The sequence below is a fragment of the Pelodiscus sinensis genome, chromosome 24, assembly GCF_049634645.1.
Source record: "Pelodiscus sinensis isolate JC-2024 chromosome 24, ASM4963464v1, whole genome shotgun sequence".
Classification (NCBI taxonomy): Eukaryota; Metazoa; Chordata; order Testudines; family Trionychidae; genus Pelodiscus; species Pelodiscus sinensis.
Genome location: NC_134734.1, coordinates 8,851,808 through 8,875,833, shown reverse-complemented (window position 1 = coordinate 8,875,833; position 24,026 = coordinate 8,851,808). Strand labels below are relative to the sequence as shown.

General features: G+C 49.2%; 1 protein-coding gene across 10 annotated transcripts in view; it reads right to left on the bottom strand.

The window, feature by feature from the left end:
- Nucleotides 1-24,026, bottom strand: part of ZCWPW1 (zinc finger CW-type and PWWP domain containing 1) — a 111,354-nt gene that overhangs the window by 15,336 nt on the left and 71,992 nt on the right. For all 10 annotated transcript variants that reach the window (XM_075907300.1, XM_075907297.1, XM_075907298.1 and 7 more), the window contains 3 exons: nucleotides 22,531-22,635; nucleotides 4,061-4,144; nucleotides 2,246-2,312 (listed from right to left, as the gene is read on the bottom strand). In XM_075907300.1, coding sequence (XP_075763415.1) covers nucleotides 2,246-2,312; nucleotides 4,061-4,144; nucleotides 22,531-22,635 — 256 coding nt within the window. The remainder of the gene's footprint in view (nucleotides 1-2,245; nucleotides 2,313-4,060; nucleotides 4,145-22,530; nucleotides 22,636-24,026) is intronic.

Genomic DNA, 24,026 nt, shown 5'->3' with positions numbered 1-24,026 from the left:
TCTCACTGAAAGGCCAGTTTTCCAATCCTTGAATCATTCTCATGGCTCTTTTCTGACCCTCTCCAATTTATCAACATTCTTTTTGGTTTGTGAACCCCAGAACTGGACACACGATTCCAGCGGCAGTCGCACCAGTGCTACATACAGAGGGAATAAAACCTCCCTACTGCTATGTGAGATTCCTGTTTATATAGACAAGATTGAAATAAGCTCTTTCTGCCACAGAGTCATGCAGGAAGCTTCTGCTACTGATCTTTCCTTCATTTGCTGCCTTACTGTGCCACAAACATTGTGTTGGAACATGAGGCAAATCACATTAATCTCTCCATGCTTCAGTTTCCTCATTAAGAAAGGGGAGCGAGACATACATTATAAGGCCAGATGGGACCACTATGACCATCCAATCAGACCTCCTTCAAAACACCACCCAATGAACTACAGTAAGGTTTCCTTTGCATAAAGATCATGCTAAATGACAGCAACACAAGTCTTAGTGGGGACTCTAGCCAGCGAAGGTTGGGATTTGCTAAATAGAAATCAGTGACTAGAATTACTATTGTTTTAAAATGAGCTGTATTAAGGTCCCTGTTTAAAAGAGTGTATAGGCTCTGCACAGGCTCCCTCCAGCCTACATTAACCCTGGCTGGAAGGGGTTAATGCAGGCTGGAGGGACCCTGTGCAGAGCCCTGGCCAATTAGGAAGTGGCTTTTAAGTTGCCAATCAGATTGTAGCTTGCTGAGGCAGCCCTGTATATAAGAAGCTGCCTAGTAAAGTGAGACAGTTAAGCCCTGACAAGGGAAAGTGTAGGACTTGGTTCCCAGAGAAGTACCTTTGGGAGAGCATTTCTGGACAGGCTCAGGGGGGCTAGAGAGGGAGACTCCTGCCTGATACCTGCCAGGCCACTAGCTTGCTACAAGGGCCAGGAAGATGAAAAGGATCACAGAGGAAGTGGTCCAGGGAACTAGAGGCAGTAAAGAAGTGTAGAGGAGGGCAGAACAAGGCTGCTGCCAGAAGGCCCCTGGGCCTGAGTTCCCTCCTTCCCCATTGGACCACACCTAGCCACCAAGGCATGGCCAATACAGACTGTGGCTCGCCCCTGAGGTAATGAGCTATACTTTGGGGCCACAGGTGGCCACAGTGGCGGGTGAAACAGAACTGCTGATACCCTCCTGGAAGGAGGGTATGGCCCATACAGACTGTGGCTAGCCCCTAAAACAGAGGGGCTAGGTTTGCAGGCCACAGTAGGCCACGGTGGCAATAGAGACTCAGGACTGCTCATAAAGCCCTAGAAGTGGGCGAGAGACCACTGGAGTGGGCATTGCTGGAGGGCAGTGTCCTGAAGAGGACATTGTGGCCTGGGAGCAATGTGTGTCCAGATTAGGAGCATGGAGCACGGACGGGGGAGACACCAGTCTGAAGGAGGCACCCTACTGATGAAAGGATTAATTCCCCAGAGCTTCCATCAGGAGGTGCCTCAGTGGTGAGTCCCACAAACAAAGAATTAGAATTAGTGAGATTCTGTGGCCTGCGTCATACAAGATAATAGGGATGTTGAAAGAGTAGAGAGGGGGCAGAGAAGAGCTACAGAAAGGATTTGAGGGTTGGAAAAATGCCTGAGAGTGAGAGACTTAAATAAGTTTGCTCAGTTTAGCTTATACAAATAAAATGGAGAAGTGACTCGATCATGAAGCACTGACTACTAACCTGCTCTTTAATTGAGCAGAGAAAGGCAGAAAAGAACCAGCGATTAGAAGCCAGACACATTCAAATCACAAGGCACATTTTTTCACAGTATTAGGGTATGTCTACACTACCCCGCTAGTTCGAACTAGCGGGGTAATGTATGCATACCGAACGTGCAAATGAAGCCCGGGATTTGAATTTCCCGGGCTTCATTTGCATAAGCCGGCCGGCGCCATTTTTAAATGCCGGCTTGTTCGAACCCTGTGCCGCGCGGCTACACGCGGCACGGGCTAGATAGTTCGAACTAGCAAGCCATTCCGAACTATCTGTACACCTCGTTCCACGAGACATACCCTTAGTGATTAACTATTGGAACAAATTTCTCAGGAAAAAAGGGGCAGATTCTCCACTGCTTCCTCTCCTCTAATTCAGACTGGACGATTCACACAATCCAGCACAAGTTAGTGGGGTCAGTACATAGGGACCTGGGTGAAATTCCTCAGCATTTGCAATCTGATCTGTGGGATACTGAGAGGGAAAGCAGAAGGCTACAGCATGATACCTTCGAAGTCCTCATGCAATCTTCCCTCACTGTATCGACTGATGAACCCAAATCTCATCACTCTCTCCTGAAGAAAGGGAAGAAAAAGGAGACATTGTTAACTGAGGCTGTGTCTACACTACAAAGAAAAGTCGAAAAAAGATACGCAAATTGCAAGCCGCAATTTGCGTTTTTTTCCTCTTTTCTTCTGAAAGAGGCTTTTTGGCCCATCTATACAAGGCCAAATGTTGGAACACCCCTTCTTCCTTGTAGAACGAGGTTTACAGAGATGCTGAAAAAAGTGTCTGCTTTTCTGATTTTTTTTTCCAAAAAAGCAGACATGTTCTTTGGATGTGGCAGAGCTTTTCTGGGATATCAGAGGTATCCCAGAAAAGCTCTGCAGTCTAGACGTACCCACAGATGGTGGTCTGCTGAAATCCTGGGAGAGGGAGGTGGAGTCCATTGAGTGACTGCCCCCTTTGGATGAGGAAGAAGCCAAACAATCAGCATTTAATGAAGGTCTAGGCAAAGGTTCAATATGTGGGACAGCAAGCAAAGAACCTTAGATGAGACCCACTACTCTGAGATATGTAGATGTTCAATGGACAAAGACCAGAAGAGATCACTAGGGAATTCCGAATAAGGTACTCTTCTTCCAGAACAAAAGTGTCTACACAGGGAGTTAATCGGGTACAGTGAATCAGGAATAACACCTTGGCTGTGTCTACATTGGCACCCATTTCCGGAAAAGGGATGCTAATGAGACAAGTCGGAATTGCAAATGCTGCGGGGGATTTAAATATCCCCCGCGGCATCTACATGAACATGGCTGCCGCTTTTTTCCGGCTCGGGGCTTTGCCAGAGAAAAGCACCAGTCTAGACGGGATCTTTCGGAAAATAAAGCCTTTTCCAGAAGATTCCTTATTCCTCTTTAAATCCCCCGCGGCATTTGCAATTCCGAAGTGTCTCATTAGCATCTCTTTTCCGAAAAAGGGTGCCAATGTAGACACAGCCCTGGTGTAGAAACGCCTGTATCTCCTCACCTCAAAGCATATAAACCATTGTATGATTAACCTTCACGATACTCCCCTGAGGGAAGTAAGGAAACTAAACCACTGGATGCTTCCCCAAGGTCACAAAAAGAGGAATAATCAGGAATACTGACTTTCAGTCTCTCCTTTTTCTAACCCCTAAAGCCCACGCCTCAACCAGAGCAAAAGACTGAACTCCGGAATCCTGGCTTCCAGCCCCACCATGTTCTAACACACTAACCCCCACCTCCATCCCAGAGTTGAGGATAAAACCTAGGAATCCCAGTTCACAGTTCCCCCTCCCACACTCTAACACACCAGACTCCACTCACATCCCAGAGCTGAGGAGAGAACTCAGGAGTCTTTATTTCAAACCCTCATTCACTCAGGCTTTAGTTGGTATCCCAGCCAACTCATGTCAGGCCTGGCCAAAGAGTTTGTGTGGCCCCAGGTGGCATGTTGTGGTTGGCTGCACCACATAGCCGGGCGGCTCCCAACCAAGGCAGTGAGCAAGCAATCGGGTGGCGGGCCTGCGGGGCCCAAGCCAACCGCCTTGCTCTCTTTACCCTAAGGCCTGGCCTGACTAAAATTACTGGCATCACAGAAGATGGATTATAGGTTTGTGTGCATTCAGGGGGTGAGTTAACAGTTGAATACAAGTTAACCACACAGTGAAGATGATCCCTATTTAATCCCAGAAAAGGCAAGCTAGCATTTCCTCCCACCTCTCCCTGTGCCAGCGGGATGCACAGGGAAATCTGCAGAGGCTCAGGCCTCCCCTCAGTAGCATGACAGAGGTTCATACCTGAATGCTGATTTGCTCAGCTTCCTTTGCCATTTTCACAGCACTGTCCAGTTTCTGGCAGTAATCTTTGTTCCTGAGTTTCTTCTGAAAGAGTGAGAGAATTGGTCTTTATGGTGCCTAAAATGCATCAAAACTTTATCTCTTCCCCCCAAACCAGTGACAAGAAACACACTCTGTGAAGGACCAGAGCAGAAATCTTTCTGGTACCAGCGGCTCCTTTCCACAGGAATAATTCACACTGGGGAGAGGAGCAGTAGCAGCTATTCATTCAGTGCCTAGTGCAATGGGGTCCTGGTCTCTCTCCCATGCTGGGAGATTGGGGGACCCTAGATGATGGGGCAAGAGACATAAAGCCTCTAGCATAGTGGTAGACGGGGGAACCCTGGTATGGGAGATGGAGCACACTCAGAACCCCTGGTGGGGTGGAAAATGGAAATTGGGGTATGTCTACACTACCACCCTAGTTCGAACTAGGGTGGTTAATGTAGGCAACCGGAGTTGCAAATGAAGCCCGGGATTTGAATTTCCCGGGCTTCATTTGCATATTGCCGGGCGCCGCCATTTTTAAATGTCCGCTAGTTCGGACTCCGTGCCCGTGGCTACATGCGGCACAAACTAGATAGTTCGGATTAGGCTTCCTATTCCGAACTACCGTTACTCCTCATGGAACAAGGTGTACCGGTAGTTCAGAATAGGAAGCCTAATCCGAACTACCTAGTTCGTGCCGCGTGTAGCCGCGGGCACGGAGTCTGAACTAGCGGACATTTAAAAATGGCGGCGCCCGGCAATATGCAAATGAAGCCCGGGAAATTCAAATCCCGGGCTTCATTTGCAACTCCGGTTGCCTATATTAACCACCCTAGTTCGAACTAGGGTGGTAGTGTAGACATACCCTTGGAGAGGAGGTACAGAAAGCACATTTAGCCACAGGCATGAGGGGAGAATGGGAAACCCTGGTATGAGAGAAAAGAGGAACAGGGAGCATACATGAGGAGATATGGTGGTATGAGGGCAAGGAGTCCCTGAAATAAAGACAGATGGCAGGGTGGCACACTGAGAACCCTTGAGGAATCTTTTCATGATCGGGTGTGCAAAAATTGATGAGTCATCTAGCTTTAGATGAACGGTAGAACAACGAGATGTATCTTCACAGAGCTGATGGCAAGGCTTGTCATTGATGATGAAACACAAGGAATGAAAGAGGTCCTTGGTGGTAGATGTCGTGTTGAGAGTTTCCACACTCTCTCATTTATAAGACAATCATTGAAATAAGGAAAAATTATCACTTCTTGTTGTCGAAGGTATATGGCAACTATTGAAAAATACCCTAGGGGCTGAGGGGAAGCCTAATGGTAAAACTCTGAGGGTATGTCTACACTACAGCAGTAATTCGAACTAACTTAATTCGAATTAGTTAATTCGAACTAGTGCATCTAGACCTAAAAACTAGTTCGAATTAGCATTTTGCTCATTCGAACTAGCATGTCCACATTGAGTGGACCCTGAACCGGGGTTAAGGATGTCCAGAAGCAGTGCCGGCAGGGCAGCAGATTAGGACTTAGAGTGTGGAGCTGCTGCCTCAGGCTAGCCGAGGGCTGTGCTTAAAGGGACCAGACCCCCAACCCGGACAGACAGTTCTCAGGGGTTCCCCGCTCGCTTGTCTAACTTGATGAGGGACAGCAAAGCAGTCCTGGCTTGGAGTGCCCTGAGTGCCCACACTCAGCACATCACAGCACTCGGCCATCAGCCCGGCTGCACTTGCCGCAGGCTGCCATCTGGGGGGGGGGGGGTCAATCGAGGGGCTGCAGGAGAGTTTCCACCCCGAGGAGCCCGCAGAGCCATCCCAGTCCTCCCCATCGGGGGCTCGTACCCCATTCCTCCCTCACCTTTTTCCACTTACCCCTCCCTAGCCCACATGCACTCGATGAGGGCGTGCCGGCACCGGGAAGACCGGTCCCGGTCCTGGTGCCGGTGCCTGGTGCAGTGCCAGGTGCGGCACCAGGAGAACAGGTCCCAGTGCTGTGAGTGGAGCCGGCTGCGGCACCAGGAAAACCGGTCCTGGTGCCTGAAGTGGAGTTGATGCCGAGAGGACAGATCCCGGTGCCTGGGGTGGAGCTGGTTGCGGCACCGGGAGGAACGGTCCCGGTGCCGACACAGAGCATGACTGCGCTGCTGAAGTCGGTATCGGTTGTGAGACGAACCCCGAAGAAGCCGCTGTCACCGGTGATGGCGGCACCAGCATGGCCCACGGGGTCGATGCCGGTGCCAGTGATGGTGCCAAAACGTGCATCGGTGCTGAAGAGGCTGATGCTGAAGGGCCCAGTGCCGATGACTGGAATGGCACCCCGGGAAAGCTGCTCAGCGCCGGTATCGAAGATGATGATGGTGCCATAGACGTCGCCACAAGGCCAGGGTGATACGGCACTGATGCAGCCAAAACGGGGTCTGGAAGGGGTCCCAGCACCGAAGGAGGTCGAGCCCAGTCGAGTGCCAAGTGAAGCCTGGCTGCCTGCGTTGAGGCCGGCACCGATGTGGAGGCAAGCAGTACTGGTCCCACAGGGGACAGTCCTGCTGCATAAGCAACCGGTGCCGTCCAGTCATGCCGGTGCGGAGGCAAAGCTGGTGCCAACACAGCCTCCGGCATAGGCAACCTCGACCCCTCTGCCTCAACCAACAAGCTAATTCAAACTAACGCATCTAGAACTCAAAACTAGTTCGAATTAGCGTTTTGCTAATTCGAACTAGCAAGTCCACATTGAGTGGACCCTGAACAGGGCTTAAGGATGGCCGGAAGCAGTGCCGGCAGGGCATCAGAGGAGGACTTAGAGCGTGGAGATGCTGTCTCAGGCTAGCCGAGGGCTGTGCTTAAAGGGACCCGACCCCCACCCCGGACAGACAGTTCTCAGGGGTGCCCCGCTTGAAAACCAGTCCTGGCTTGGAGTGCCCGGAATGCCCACACTGGGCACATCACAGCACTCGGCCATCAGACCGGCTGCACTTGCCGCAGGCTGCCATCTGGGGAGAGGGGGTAATTGGGGGGCTGCAGGAGAGCTTCCACCCCCAGAAGCCCACAGAGCCAGCCCAGTCCTCCCCATCGGGGGCTCGTGCCCCATTCCTCCCTCACCTCCTTCCACTTACCCTTCCCTAGCCCCCCTTCCTGATGTACAAAATAAAGATAACGTTTCTTCCAACATTGACTCTGTCTTTATTGAACAAAACTGGGGGAGACTGGGAAAAGGAGGTGGGAGAGGGGAAGAGAAAGGCTGGGAGAGGGGAGGGCAACTACAATGATCAGGGGTGGGGAACAGGTCCCAGATGAAGAGAGGCTACAGAGACTGGGACTGTTCAGCTTAGAAAAGAGGAGATGGAGCGGGGACAGGATAGAGGTCTCTAAAAGCAGGGGTTGGGTGGAGAGGGTGCATTCAGAAAAGTTCTTCATGAGTTCCCATAAAGAAGGACTAGAGGACACCAAAGGAAAGGAATGGGTAGCAGGCTTCAAACTAGTAAGAAAAAGTTGTTCTTCACAAAGCAAAGTTAACCGGTGGAACTCCTGGCTGCAGGAGGCTGTGAAGGCTACAACTAGAACAGAGTTTAAAGGGAAGTGAGATCAAGTCATGGAGGTTGGGTCCATGGAGTAGTCTTAGCCAGGGGGTAGGAGTGGTGTCCCTGCCCAAAGTTTGTGGAAGGCTGGAGAGGGATGGCACGGGACAAATGGCTTGGTCACTGTCTTCGGTCCATCCCCTCCAGGGTCCCTAGTGTTGGCCGCTGTCAGCAGACAGGCTACTGGGCTAGATGGAGCTTTGGTCTGACCCAGTACGGCCATTGTAAGCTCAGGGCTCAGGGTCGGGGGTCTCAGTGGACCCCCTTGATTTTCATGCACACCTGCTCCTGGGTGGCCAGGCTGGCAGCTATCCTGCCCTAGACGGCCACTTTCCTGTGCCTAGTGCGGAGATTGTGGACAAGGTCCACGATGTCTGCACTAGCCCAGGAAGGTGCCCGCCTCTTGTGGTCCCGGGCAAGCTCCCGGGAGCCTCCAGCCTGGTCCCGGGAAGAGGGGATGGGCTGGGGGACATCGGGTGGCTGGCTCTGTGCTGTGTCAGGTGCAGGGTCTGCTGGCTGGGTGTTGGCAGGCTTGCACCTGGCACAGACACCGTAGCCAGCCCGTGCCCCTTTAAGGGGTCCGGGGCCGGGAGGGGGGCAATAGAGTTTCCCTGGTGTTGGCCAGAGTGGCCACCAGGGAAACCAGGGGAGGGCTAGCCGCCTACTAGTTCGAATTAAGGGGCTACACACCCCTTAATTCGAACTAGTAAGTTCGAACTAGGCTTAATCCTCGTAAAATGAGGTTTTCCTAGTTCGAACTAAGCGCTCCGCTAGTTCGATTTAAATTCGAACTAGCGGAGCGCTAGTGTAGCGCCTATGAATGTTAGTTCGAACTAACGTCCGTTAGTTCGAACTAACATTGTAGTGTAGATATACCCTAAGTGAGGCTAATAAGGTCATGCGCCGCCTCACGTGTCCGGTGTGGAGGGGCGGTGCGAGGGTAGTTGCCCTGGACTGGATGGACGTCCCGCTCGCTTACGCCACACTGTGGTGGATGAGGACATGCACACCAGAGACTCAGCACCGTGGTGTAGGCTCGACTTGGACGTCCAACTTGGAAACCTACCACGAGACGTTCTCGACCTCTTCGGTGGCGGAGAGTGAGACCGGTGCCAGGCCCTCAACGTTGAGGCCCGGTCCCGAGATGGAGCATTTCGCGTGGATGCTGGTGCACTGCACACCACAGAGTGCCCAGCCGGTGCTGGCTGTAAAGCCGCCTCCATGAGGAGAAGCTTTAGACGAGAGTCTCTCTCCCTCTTAGTGTGCGGCTTAAATGACTTGCAGATCTTACAGGCGTCTGTAAGATGGCCCTCACCCAGACATTTCAGACAACTGTCATGAGGGTCTCCTTTGGGCATTAACTTTGCACAGACAGCGCATGCCTTAAAGCCTTGCGGCCCTGGCATTTCTCACCCCCAAAGGGGGAGAAGGAAAACAACAAGACACTTACTATCTAACTAATTGAACTATTTAGAACTATCTACAATACTAAGAGAAACGGGAACCATTAACTGATCTGAGAGAGACACGTTCCAACGACCATCACAAGCGGTAAGAAGGAACTTAGGTGGGGGAGCGCCAGCAGGAGTACTTATGCCCCGCCATGGCAGTGCCACTCCAGGGGGGACCCTGCCGGCGCTACGGGTACTGCTAGGGAAAACGCTCTGGAAGACGCGGTGCATGTGGTGCGCACACCTAATCCGAATGGACATGAGCAACCACTCAAAGAAGAACTGCGGTTGTGGTACCAGAAGTCCCTGGCTTATCACTGGTGCTGACACAGGCAGACAAAGATGCTGGCAAGGAGTGCGTTGGTGAGACTCTCCTTTTCGGCACCGTTTTCAATGCTGGAGAGCTTGCCCTTCGTTTTTCATCTCTGAGAAGCTTGGAGGGAGAGGAAGAATCCCTAGACCCGTGGTCCCCAACACGGTGCCCGCGGGCGCCATGGCGCCCGTGGGGGCATTTGTCTGCGCCCGCCAAGTGCTCAGGGCTGGCCTGGCCCCGGGCACGTGGCGCATGCGCGGTGCTGGAGCCGGCCCCAGGCGCACGGGGAACGCTAGCCCCAGGAGCGCGGCAAAGTGGCCACCTACGCCCTGGGTGCACGGCACATGGGGAGTGCCGGCCCCGAGTGCATGGTGAATTGGCCGTGCTTTTTTATGTATTTGTTTAGTGGTTTTAGGTCAAGAATCGGTCTCCACTCGCCCGTTTTCTTTCTATGAGAAAATGAAAGTAAAAACTGGTTCTCTTAAACTGCTGGGTAACTGGTTCTATGGCCCCTAGTTGCAGCCAGTGATTCACATATGGTCTCGTGAGAGGGGTCCCTGAAAAGGGATGGGGTGGATGGGTGGAGTAGGGGGCGAGAAAGGAAAGTGATAGTGTATCCTGAGGAGACAGTTTGTATCACACATGTATCCAATGTAATGGATTGCTATTCTTGAAGAAATGGTAGCAGGCCATTGGTAGTGGAAATGGTAGTGGAACAGGTTTGTTACATTTTGAGACTCTGGGTGATGTGTTTTTCAGTCTCTCAACGGGTGTTTCAAATTTGCTTATTTGGTTGGGATGGATGACTGGGGTTGTTGTTTTGGGGGTGCTGTCTTTGTTGTCTATTCTTTTCTCTTTGTTGGTATGATGGATGATCCTGTCTTTGATAATGATATGTAGTTTGTGGTTATCTCTGTCTCTGATATGGTTGATACCTGTATTGTCTTGATTTTGCTGCAGGTGTTTGGATTCCCAGCAAACGTAGTATCGCCCTGGAGTCTTTCATGGATTGTAGTACTTCGTTGGTTTTTGCCAAGAAGAGCTTCTCACTCGAATGGCAGGTCTTCAACTGATAGTTGGAGTTGGCGGGGAAAGAGGAAGATACTCACCTTGTGCAGTAACGACGTTTCTTCGGTGTATGTCCCCGTGGGTGCTCCACTTGGTGTCGGGCTCGTCCCGGCGCCACAGGTCGGAAAGTCATCAGCCATGGTCCAGCCGGACCGCGCATGCGTGGGGCGCGTGCTGCTTGCGCTGATTGTTAGCTTGCGCTGAGTCCAGCTTCCTGCCAGTTCCTCCGAACTGGATCACTCTTGAAAAACATAAGGAAGAAACTCTGAAGAGGGGAGGAGGGTGGGTTGTGGAGCACCCACGGGGACATACACCTCAAAGAAACGTCATTACTGCACAGGGTGAGTAAATTCCTCTTCTTCTTCAGTGGGGTCCCCGTGGGTGCTCCACTTGAGGTGAGTACAGAGCAGTAGCCTCATCTGTGGAGGCAGGATTGGAGTCAAGATCTGTCTGCTGTGGACAGCACTGCAGAGGCCAGTGCTGATTCTCGAGCAATTGTGTTGATGGAATAGTGCTTAGCAAAAGTTATGTCCGAAGACCATGTCGATGTACGGTGAATGCCTTTGATTGAGACTCCTTTGAGAAAAGCTAGGGAAGTAGATGTTGCTCTAGTGGAATGAGCCATAATAGGCATTGATATGGACTTATTCTGTAAAGTATAGCAAGTGGTAATGCATTTCACGATTATTTTAGATATTTTCTGCTAAAACAACGGTTGGCCCTTGGATCTTCCATCAGAGCACAAGAAAAGCTGCTGGGATCGTCGAAATGGGCGAGTCCGTTCCAGATAAAAAGCGAGTGCCCTGCTGATGTCTAAGGTATGTAGATAGGCTTCATAAGTCGTTGCATGTGGTTTGGGGTAAAAAGTCGAGTATTATCGGTTCATTGATATGAAATTCCGAATTCACCTTCGGCAGAAATTTTGGGTGAGATCGTAGTATTACCCCTTGGTTGGTGAACAGGGTATATGGAGGAGCGGCCAAAAGAGCTGCCAATTCTCCAACTTGTCTGGCCGATGTTATAGCTAGAAGGAATACCACCTTTATGGTGAGAGTCTGAATGCCACATGTGGCTAGAGACTCAAAGGGTGGATATGTGAGAGTGACCAAAACAAACTCAAGATCCCACAGAGCAGATGGTTTCCTGTGCGGAGAGTGTAAGTTCATTAAACCCTTCAGGAAACGTTTAGTCATCAGGTAAGACATAATTGAAAAGCCTTCAATTGATTGTCTAAATGCAGAAATCGCTTAAAGATGGACTTTAACAGATGAAAGACCCAGTTTAGAGCAGTGTAGATGGAGGGCATAGTCCAGAATGCAGTGAATTGGAGTGGACATCGCATCGAAACCATTGGCTATACACCAAGAATGGAACCGATGCCACTTTTAAAGGTAAGTCTTTCGTGTGGAGTCACATCTGCTACGAAGTAATATTTGTTTCATGTTTTGTGAACAAAGTGCTTCTGTGCTATGGAACCAGCTAGGAGCCATGCTGTGAGGTGCATTCGGTCGATTTGCAGTTGTGGTATGAACATCCCTGGCTGCATGAGCAAATCCAGTCGTTTGGTAACGGATATGGTGGTCAGCAAGACATCTGCAGTAGAAGAGGGAGCCAGGTCTGTCTGGGCCAGAAGGGGGCTATTAGTATCACCATGGCCCTGTCGTCCATTATCTTTTCCAATACTCTTGGGAGAAAAAATTTTGAAGGAGAAAGTAGTTAGAGACATTTGAAGCTAATGGCAATTGGGACAAATTACAACATGGTTTTACAAAAGGTAGATCGTGCCAAACCAACCTGATCTCCTTTTTTGAGAAAGTAACAGAATTTTTAGATAAAGGAAATGCAGCGGATCTAATCTACCTCGACTTTAGTAAGGCATTTGATACGGTACCACATGGGGAATTATTGGTTAAATTGGAAATGATAGGGATTAATATGAAAGTTGAGAGGTGGATAAGCAACTGGTTAAAGGGGAGACTACAGCGGGTCATATTGAAAGGTGAACTGTCAGGTTGGAGGAAGGTTACTAGAGGAGTTCCTCAGGGATCAAATTTGGGGCCAATTTTATTTAATCTTTTTATTGCTGATCTTGGCACCAAAAGTGGAAGTGTCCTAATAAAATTTGCGGATGACACAAAATTGGGAGCTATTGCCAATTCAGAAAAGGATCGGGATATCATACAGGAAGATCTGGATGATCTTGTAAATTGGAGTGATAGCAATAGGATGAAATTTAATAGTGAGAAGTGTAAGGTTATGCATTTAGGGATTAACAACAAGAATTTTAGTTATAAGCTGGGGACACATCAGTTGGAAGTAACGGAGGAGGAGAAGGACCTCGGAGTCCTGGTTGATTATAGAATGACTATGAGCCACCATTGTGACATGGCCGTGAAAAAGGCAAATACGATCTTGGGATGTATTAGGAGAGGTATTTCCAGTAGGGATGAGGTGTTAGTGCCATTATACAAGGCACTGGTGAGACCCCATTTGGAATACTGTATGCAGTTCTGGTCTCCCATGTTTAAGAAGGATGAATTCAAACTGGAACAGGTACAAAGAAGGGCCACTAGGATGATCCGAGGAATGAAAAACCTGTCTTATGAAAGGAGACTCAAGGAGCTTGGCTTGTTTACCTTAACCAAAAGAAGGCTGAGGGGGGACATGATTGCACTTTTTAAATATATTAGAGGGATAAATACCAGGGAGGGAGAGGAATTATTTAAGCTTAATACCAATGTGGACACAAGAACAAATGGATATAAGCTGGCTAGTAGGAAGTTTAGACTTGAGATTAGACGAAGGTTTCTAACCATTAGAGGAGTGAGGTTCTGGAACGGCCTTCCAAGGGAAGTAGTGGGAGCAAAAGATCTATCTGGCTTCAAGATTAAACTAGATGGGTTTATGAAAGGGATGGTTTGATGAGATAACATGATCTTGGTAACTAATTGACCATTCATTTTCAGTGGGAAATAGGTCAATGGAGGGATGATAGGAATTACTAGAGAACTTTCTGGGTGTCTGGCTGATGAGTCTTGCCCACATGCTCAGGGTTTAGCTGATCGCCATATTTGGGGTTGGGAAGGAATTTTCCTCCAGGGTAGATTGGCAGAGGCCCTGGAGGTTTTTCGCCTTCCTCTGTAGCATGGGGCACAGATCACAGCTGGAGGATGCTCTGCATTCAAAGTATCTGAAGGCTTCAATATCTGAGATATAGGTGAGAGGATTATTCTGGGAGGGGTGGGTGAGATTCTGTGTGGCCTGCACTGTGCAGGGGGTCAGACTAGATGATCATAATGGTCCCTTCTGACCTTAAAGTCTATGAGTCTATGAGAAGTGGAACAGGAGGGAAAGCGTTGAGAAGATGATGAGCCCAGCTTATCAAGAATGCATCCCCCAGAAATTTGGGGCCCAGACTGGCTCTGGAACAGTATCTGGGACATTTGGCATTGTGATGTGTGGCAAACAAGTCTATACTGGGATGTCCCCAGCGTTGAAATATCAAAAAAGTCACTTCATGATTGAGTTCCCACTCATGTTAAGGAAACAGGTGTCTGCTCAAGGCATCTGCAATGGAATTGTCTTTGCCAGGTTGGTACATTGCTATGAGAGTGATTTTGTGACTGATATACCAATTCCATAGGTTCATGGCTTCCGCACACAGGGATCTTGATCGGGCTTCTCCCTGTCGGTTGATGAAGTACACTGTGGTGGTGGTGTCAGAGAAGACTTGAACCATCTGACCACAGATCCTGAGAAGGAATGGCTTGCATGCCTTGAACACCGCCCTGAGTTCCAAAAGATTTATGTGCTGCAGGGCTTCCTGAGCATTTCACTGGCCTTGAGCGAATTTGCCCTCACAGTGGGCTCCCCATCCTAGGATAGAGGCGTCCGGAGTAACTTGGACAGTGGGATGCGGACGGTGGAAAGGGACCCCGGAGAGCATGTTGGTGGGAGAAGTCCACCACATGAGGGAACATTTCACTGTCAAAGGCAATGTTACTAGCCTGTGTAGATTGCAATTGCCTGGGCGATATATGGACTCCATCAAATGTTGAAGGCACCTGAGGTGTAGTCTGGCATGCTGTACACGTATGTCGTTGCCGCCATGTGCCTCAAGAGTTGCAGACAGGTAAGTATTGACACTCTTGGGCTGAGGGATAGTGTCTGCGTGAGGCTCTGTATTCTGTGGAATCTCTCTAGGAAGATAGGCCTTGGTTGCTGTACAATCTAACCATGCCCCAATGAACACGAGGGATCTTTGTGGTATGAGCGAGGACTTCGGGACGTTCAACACAAGTCCCAGATCCGTGAACAAGTCTCTTGTGACCTGAGTGGCTGTCAGTGCACATTTGAACATATGAGCCTTGATCAGGCAATCGTCTAGATATGGGAAGATCATGATGCCTTGACGATGAAGATACGCTGCCACCACCGTGAGGGTCTTCGAGAAAACCCTGGGTGCGGATGACAGCCGAATGGAAGAACTTTGTACTGAAAATGCTGTGTGCCTACGACAAATCTCAGGAAACGTCTGTGTGCTGGGTGTATCGTTACATAGAAATACGCGTCTTGTAAATTGAGGAACGTGAACCAATCCCTTTTGTTCAATGCTGGGAATATAGAAGTTAGAGTCACCATCCTGAATCTCTGTTTCCTGAGATACCGATAGAGATTGCAAAGGTCTAGAATGGGTCTCCATCCTCCCGATTTCTTCTCGGTGAGAAAATAGCAAGAGTAGAATCCCTTGCCCCAAAATTGATCAGGTACTGCCTCCACCGCACCAATCTCTACGAGACGGAGAACCGCCTGCATTAGGAGATTCACGTGAGATGGGTCCCTGAAAAGGGAGGGTTTTGGAGGGGTGGTGGGGGACGGGAAAGAAGAAGGATGGAGTATCCTGATGTTATTATCTCCTGGACACGGCGGTTTGCGGTGATGGTAAACCATCTGTGCTGGTACAGTCTCAACTGATGATGGAATAACTTCTGTGTTCCCGGGTCGTACGTTAAAAGAATGGTTCTCAGTTACTTTATTGGACCATCAAACTTGCTGTCTGTTGTTTTGGGAATTAGGATTTCATCCGGTTTGCAGTCTTCACTTTTGTTGACATGGTCTGGGGTGTTGTTGTGGGTGGTCCTGTTGTCTGAACCTGGGCGCCCCATACGAGAAGGGCCTCTGTCTGAAGTAGGATGTATATCGTTTGCAACAATATGGGGGTATATACATCCTTAATGTTTGTAGGGTAGTTCTAGAATCCTTGCCCAAGTGCAAAACTTGGTCCATTTTCTCTGCAAATAGACTCTGTCAAAGGGCATGTCTTCTACCTTAGGTTGCAAATCATTAGGTACAGATGCCATCTGTAGCCACGAAGACCTCCTCATAACTACTGATGTCGCCGTGGCCTGTGCCGCTGCATTGGCAATATCCAGGGAAATTCGTAAGGCCATTGTTGAGGCTGTATAGCCTTCCTGGATAACTAATTTTAAGAGCTTCTGTTTCTCATCATGCAAGTTCTCTAAAACTGCTACCATCTTTGAATAATTATCAAAGCTATGGTTAAACAGATGACCAATGTAGTTTGCCATTCTCAGTGTAAGTGTGGCTGAAGAATAAACTTTTCGTCCAAAAAGATCTAAGCATTTTGATTCTTTATCAGCAGCAGCATTCCTATGTTGTGGCATCTTGGATTTTTGCTGGGCTGCATCCATGACTAAGGAGTTCGGTCGAGGGTGCATGAACAAAAATTCCATCCCCTTTGGGGGAACGAAATATTTCTTGTCCGCCCTCTTATGAGAAGGCTGAGAGGACACCGGTGTCTGCCATATGTCATCAGCAATTTCTAGGATTGTGTCATCAAAGGGAAATGCCATTTTGGATTTTGGGGATTTTTGAAGGTTCTTCAACAGCTTATGTTGTTTTTGTTGAACCTCTGCTACATGCAGGTCCTGTGATTCTGCCACTCTTTTAAAGAGCTCTTGAAACTGCCGAGTGTCATCTACTGGAGAGGAATCGCCAGGGAACACTGCATCATCCCGGGAGGAAGAAACAACAGAGTAGTCCACTGGGGATTGTTCCTGCATTTGTGGCTGTTCTGGTGTCACTGGCTGTGCTGGCTCTGGGTGTACCAGAGGGAGAGGCACATTCCCAGACAATGTCGAGGGTCGAGCGGAAACGCCTGGTGGCATAGAGACCCTGGAGCTGCTGTGAGAATGATACTGATAGCGTCGTGGAGATCAGGAAGAAGAACGTCCAGAAGAGTATTGTCACTCATTATGACAGTCACTATGGCAGCGACGATGATCACGATAATAACAAGACGATGGATATGCAGGTGAATATCGCTGTCGGTACTCGTGACAATATCAGGATGAAGATGAGCGTGTAGGCGACCTAGGTGAGCGAAATCTGCATCTGGTGTATGAAGGTGATCGAGAACATCTGCGATAACAATGAGGTGATGGTGAGTATTGTTGATAGTGTCTTCTCAAGATATTAGTAGCATGAGTCTCATGTCTATGCGGCTCAGAGAAGGCAGAAGAAGGTGATCTGGGCTGTAAATAGGGAGCTAATTGTTCAGGACTTGGTGAAAGATGAAACCCTGTGCCTGCTGAATGGTCAGCTCCTGCAGACAGCATTGACTGATGTGACCTTGGGGGGAGCTGTGTTGCTGCGGTGACTGTGAGTGATCTGAAAGCCGGCAGGGTGCAGCCGTGGAGGCTGAGACAGTAGCGCTTCAGCGCTTGTCAGTTTCAAGGGCTGAAGCCGGTGCTGGCGAAGAGCTTGTTGATAATGAGCTCAGCACCAGTGATAGTGCCAGAGAGAAGGGGCATTGAGCTTGCATTGAGACAGCCGGTGCTGCACTCGGTGCCGTAGCAGCTGGCACCGAGGTGGCGGTACCACAGTCACCAATGCTGAGATCACCGGTGCTGCAGTAGCCGGCGTGGAAACAGGTGGAGCCAGCATGAGCTGGATCGGTGCTCGGAGTCAACGTTGTCAGGGTTGGTGCCGCTGATGCTGGGGCCGATATCGGGACCGCCTGGGCTGAAGCACCTGCAGCCGCGGGTGTGTGAGGGTGCCTGAGGACAGGCGCCGGTGCCGATTCTGGTCTGGGAGGCACAGCCATTGCCCAATCCGCCCCCCTGCTAAAGGTGGGGCTGGGCTCAGAGACACTGTGGCTCTTTCCATGCCGCTCGCCTTGATGATGTTGCCTGGTTGATTTCTGACCTCTGCCTTTAAATGACACGGTCAGGGTTTTCACTGCCGCTGCGGTAATTAGCTCTGATTGCCCCTGTTGAGTATCCTGCAGCTGAAGCACCTTGCTGTATAGAAGCATCTTCAGCGGCATCTTGCGGTCCCATCACGCTCTGCCAGTCAGTTTCTGACAGTGTGGGCATTTGTGGGGTACATGCCCCTCGCCCAGACATTTAACATAGAATGAGTGTCCATCAGACATCAGCATAGCGTCATGGCCCTCAGAACACTTTTTGAAGCCAGAGGAAGCTGGCATTATGAACTGAGGAAAAAAAACTTTTGTTTTTTATTTTTCAAATGGAGAACTATTAAAAAACTGTGCCTAACTAACTAACTTAGTAACTAATAACTAACGGCTGACTAACTATTTACAGAAATCTTTCTTAAACAGCTGAAGAGAAGGGATTTGCTCCACTTGCGACCGTTGAACGGTAAGGAGGAACTGGCAGGAAGCCGGACTCAGCACAAGCTAACAATCAGCACGAGCAGCACGCGCCCCATGCATGCGAGGTCCAGTTGGACCACAGCTGACGACTCTCCGACCTGCGGCGCCGAGATGAGCCCGACTCCAAGAGGAGCACCCACGGGGACACCACCGAAGAAGAAAGCAGAGTTGAACCATGAGGCTCATCACATAGTCACTGCCGTGGCTGTTGTTCTTGTCGCCAACTCTGCGGCATCAAGGGCAGCTTGGAATGCTATACATAATACTGCTTGTCTTTCAGACATGATCGCTCTGAATTAAGCCTTTTTGTTGTCGGGAATATCCTCAATAAAGGTGTTGTGCTTTCCATAATTGTTAAAATCATATTTGCTGAGTAATGCGGTGTAGTTCATTGCTCTCATTTGGAGAGGGCCGAGGCATATACCTTTTTCCCCAGTGAGTCAAGTCTTTTGTTGTCTTTGTCCAATGGAGTAGAACGATTCTGTTTATTTCTCTGCTGTGCCGCATCCACTATTGGGGTGTGTCTAGACTACAGGGTTTTGTCGACAAAAGTGGACTTTTATCGACAAAACAATACCTGTGTCTACACTGCCGCTGAGTTCTGTCGACATAACATCAACAGAACTCAGCAGTTTTGTCGACGGCGGTAAACCTCATTCTATGAGGAATAACGCCTTTTGTCGACAGAGTTCTAGCAACAGAAGGCGTTATTGCATCTATACTGTCCTTTGCATCAACACTGTCATGCCGACAAAGCGGCTTGCTTTGTCGACAGAACTGGATGTAGTCTAGACACTCTTTGTCGACAGAAGCTTTGTCGACAGTATCTGTCGACAAAACTTCTGTCGACAAAAGCCTGTAGTCTAGACATACCCTAAGGGAGTTAGGCAGAGAGTGTGTGAAAAGGAATTCAGATCCTTTGGGAGGGACATAGTATTTCCAGTCTGCTTTTACAGATCGGTGGGAAGGCGAGTGTTTGCCACAAGGATTTTGCTGGTTTTAATATGGCTGGATTAATTGGTAAGGCAATTTTGGTGGATGGAGTTGCCTGAAGGATGTTTGTCAGTTCATGGTGAGAGTCCTGCACCTCCTCCATGAGGATATTTAAATAATCTGTGACTCTTTGGAAGAGATCTTGAAAGGAAGAAATGTCCTCTGTGTTGTTGGAGGACAGTGGTATGATTGCTTCCTCTGTGCCAGCCAGTGAGTGCATGTGCAATAAATTTGCAGGTGCAGAATTTGGGGAGTCTTGGTTGTCAATATCATTTTTCCCCGTGCTCATTCAGAGTGAGTAGGTCAGGGCAGAGCGAGGCCTTATCATGTGTTTGGTTTTACGTGGTCTCTTTCTAGGTTGCTGAGGCCATTGATTCCACATTTGCCAATGTGGGGGGTAAGGCACTGGTGGTGGCATCCAGGGATATGGAGCCCAGGGAGCCATTTATGCTCTAATGATATCTGGTTGTGCCTGACTGAATGACATTCCTGACCCTTGTTTGTGTGGAGATAACTGAGGTGAAAAGACAGTTAAGTCTTCTTCCCCTTCCACTGATGGGGGGAGGGTGATTTAGAGTAAACAGAGACTGGTTGAGTGAGGATGTCTGTCTTCACTCAAAATCGGAGAATGGAGTATAAAATGGCTGAGTCCCTGTGCTCCCTGTAATTCATAACAGGAGTGTGTGGCTTGGGGAGCTGTGTTGCCACTGAGAAGAATGCCTGCTGCGCCACAGTAGCAGAGCTCACAGCATGAGGGATTGCTCCTGACAACAGAGGGGGAAGGGCGGTGCCAAGCGGCTGCTCTGTTAGCTGCTTCAGTAACGTGTCGAGCACCTGAGGCACAGGTGGCGCTTGTGTGGAGGTAAGCGGTGCTGTGCTCAGTACCGCATTACTTGAGGCAAGCACAGAGTGGCCTGTTGCCTCTGCAAGAGCAGTCTTTTTTGTGCTCTTGTGCTTAGTGCGCTTCTCGCCCGAAGTACCTAGGCAGTCAAATGTGTTCAGGCGGCATTTATCGGAGTAATCTGACTTTTTCCCAGCAGAATGCCTCTTAGGCGAATGCTGGGGCAGTGAGCTTGCCTGCCTCTTTGTGGGCTTAGGGTATTTATCCCTTCATTCTGCGCTATTCTGCCCCGATCCTGGGTCAGAAGAATTGTGATTGCCCTTGTCCGCCAGAAGCATCTTTAAGCATAGCTCTCTAAGCTTTGCACAGTGCAGACCATCTCTGAAGAGCGCACAGCATTTAAAGCCGGACAATCCCATGCTACAGTAATATCCTGCGAGTGGAGGTCATTTTTTGGGGTTGTTTTGTTTTGTTTTAATTCTTAACTAACAACTAAGAACTGAAGGTTGAACTAAATAACTAGAAAAACATTAAAGAAGAGTCAAAGAACGAAAGCACTGCAGAGTTCCCTCTGAAATCGGGGACAGTAGAAAGGAACTGAAGAGCGGGGGGCCGCACATGCGCGATGGCATTGGGGGTGGGGGGCCATGCACACCACGCACTACACATGCACGGTCCCAAATGCACTGCTAGCAAAAATCTGTTGAGAGAAACTGGGACACTCTAGCACCTAATGTGGAGTACCCCCAGAGATGCCTCTTGAAGAAGAACGAGTGGCTGTACCTCCCTTAGGGGTATGTCTAGACTACAGGGTCTGTCGACATAACTTCAACAGAACTCAGCAGTTTTGTCGACGGCGGTAAACCTCATTCTATGAGGAATAACGCCTTTTGTCAACAGAGTTCTAGCAAGAGAAGGCGTTATTGCAGCTATACTGTCCTTTGCGTCTACACTGTCATGTCGACAAAGCGGCTTGCTTTGTCGACAGAACTGGATGTAGTCTAGATGCTGTTTGTCGACAGAAGCTTTGTCGACAGTATCTGTCGACAAAACTTCTGTCGACAAAAGCCTGTAGTCTAAACATACCCTTAGTGTCCTCTCATACACCAACCTGAACATGTAAAGTTTCTCAGATGACCTGCTGCTCGGAAAAAGGGCCTCAGTTTATCTGTAGCTGTAATGTGTTTGAGGCAGACACCATCCTGTGCAGACTCCATGGAGACCCTCATAATCACTCATTGTCATTGCGTGCAGTCTGGTTAACCTGATGGAAGACTCCAACTGAGGGGGTGACCTATGCAGGCAATGGCCAATTTTGTGTAGTCATAAACCGAAAAACATTCCAGTATGGTTCCTAAGAGTGTCCAGTCACGGATCCAAATTTCTGTTTCACACCAAAACACTTTACCTCAATTGGTAATCAAGGGATGTTCCCTATCCATGCCTTTGAGAATGCAACCATAATTATTTCAGATTCCCACTATCAATATTTAGTGGTCCAAAGTACTCCAACATTTTTGGTCCACATTCCTCCTGTAGGTTTAAATTAAAACAACTATTGGCCCGAAAAGATGCTTACCTTATCCAAATCACCAATGATACGGATAAGGCACAATACGTGGTACTTAGCTGTTAGAGGAGGATGAACCAGAAACAGATGTCCCTTGGAGGCACATAACCTAAAAGTATGGGTCATTGTTCAAGGAGTTGCAATAAGACTTGTGTTTATTATAATGGGTTCTCAACATTGTAAGGTCGCCTACCTATCTCAGTGCATGACCAGACGATCCACACCTGTACAAATTACAGGGTCAGGTGAATGTGATACAATTGTTCCAGAGGAGACAAAGTATCAAGAAATGCTTTCTTTGAGTAGTGCTACAACATTACCATCTATTTTAGTGTGATGAGTGGTTATTTTTCTGCAATCACCCCATCAAAGCTTGTAACCTGCAAATCTATATACTTTCCTAACTTTTTAACTATATTTTAGTAATGCAAAATCTGCAGGACTTATCTGGTATGAGGTACCTTTAGCAGTAGTATAGTGTGATAAGTAAGGGGTAATATCTCTTTTAGAAATTACTAGGGGGCGGTGCCCCCTGCTCGCTAGTCTCACCAACCCCCCTCTCTTGAGGTAGGCAGCCCCACTCCCCCTCTGGCTACCAGGGAAGGCCAGGCCAGGCCAAGGCGTAGCAGTTCTGGTCTGCCCCAGCTCTCTCCCCCCCGGCCCCTGGGCCCCCCCAAAGCCAGGCAAGCCCTGACTCTCCCCCCTCCCTTGGCTGCCAGGGGGTTGGGCTGGGCCAAGGCTGGCCCAACTCTCTCCCTTTGGCCACCAGGGGGGTTGTCACTCTTTGCAATCAGCTTTGGTTCTAACTATTATGAGCAATTATATCATATGTAAATGTTGCCACCTGACCGTTCATCCTCCTTTTCCAGGATATTTATGAATGTATTGAACAGCACTGGTTCCAGTGCAGATCTTTGGGAGGACCCGCTATTTACCAAACCAAGGCTGTACGTAGACAACTCATGGAAGTTTCTGAGCTTGGTTGCAGAGATCCAGGCGCGGGAGACAGAGTTACCAAAAAACGTCACATGGTACTTGGACTGCAAAGAGAAATGGACAGCACTAGGTTAACTTTGTGTCACAATTCTAGAGAGGGACAAAATGGGTCTATTATTGGACCAACTTCTGGAGCTCGTCTGCAGGTCTGGTGAAGTAAGGAAAATATCGGCACTAAATACAAGTTGGTATGGAGTGTTAAGGGGAAGGGGGAATGCCTGTTGCAGGAGGAAATGAAGTGGGCAATTGGGGGCCAGATTGTTATGCAAAAAAGGTATGAAGTAGGTAATTAAGGGTAGCTGTTGTGTGTTACAAATTGCTGGAATGAGTCATAAAATCAGTGTCTCTGTTAAATCTGTGGCTTTTGGTGTCTAGCTGAATTTCCAGGGTTGCCTCTTCCTTTGAATACAAGGACTGAAAAATCATCTATGGCAGTGGTCACCAACCAGTAGATCGGTATCTACTGGTAGATCTTGGAACCACTGATAGGTGATCTTGACTGGTTTGACCAAGAGACTATCAAGTGCCAGCACTTCAGCTGCCCTTTCCCCCACTGCTGCGCAACTCCTGCCCTTTGACTTGGAGCTGCCTCCCCCCATCCCCAGGAGCCTCCTGCTTGCTGTGCACGGCAGGGAAGGAAGAAGAGGGGCACTGATGTCAAGGTGCCCCCTCTCCCACTCTGTATCCTATCTTCACAGAGTGGAGGGGGAGGCACAACAGGGCTTGGAATGGAGGGCCTTTGCTGGCTGCTTTTGGGAGTGGGGCAGGGCAGGGGTGAGCCTGTCTTAGTCCCACTGCACCACCACCCAGAAGCAGTGCTCAGTCGGAAACCACATCCTGAAACCCTACCCCAGTCATGAACCCCCTCCTGTACCCCAAGCTCCTGCCCTAGACTCAAACACCCCTGCATCCAAACACCTTCCCAGACCTTGCACCTAGAACCCCGTCTGGCACCCTAACTGCTTACCCCAAACTCAGATGAGAGCCCTTCCTACACTCCAAATCCCTTAATCCAAGACCAAAGCCTGCCTCCCCAACCTGCTGCCCCTGCCTGTTGAAAGTGAGGGAGGATGGGGGAAGGAGGAAGGATGGAGCAAGCAGGGGTGGAACCTTGGAGACAGGGTGGGAAGGAGGCAGGGCAAGGGTGTTTCAGTTTGAGGTAGATCCTGGATTTTGTGCTTTAAAAGGTTGGAGACCCCTGATATATGGAATGATGGCTTTGCAACAATTGTTTGCCCAAAAACAATATGGTATTTTGGTCTTTTACCATTTTCCTGTGTAAGTTCATTTGAGTGCATAGCAACTGTCTGGTTTCACCCAGATAGTTGTTACTGGGGCCTTTGATGTCCTCCAGTGGGATGAGGTTTGGCTGGCATGAGATTGTAGGGGAAATTACAAAGAGAGCACCCTTTGTTCTGTAATGACACGAGGGTGG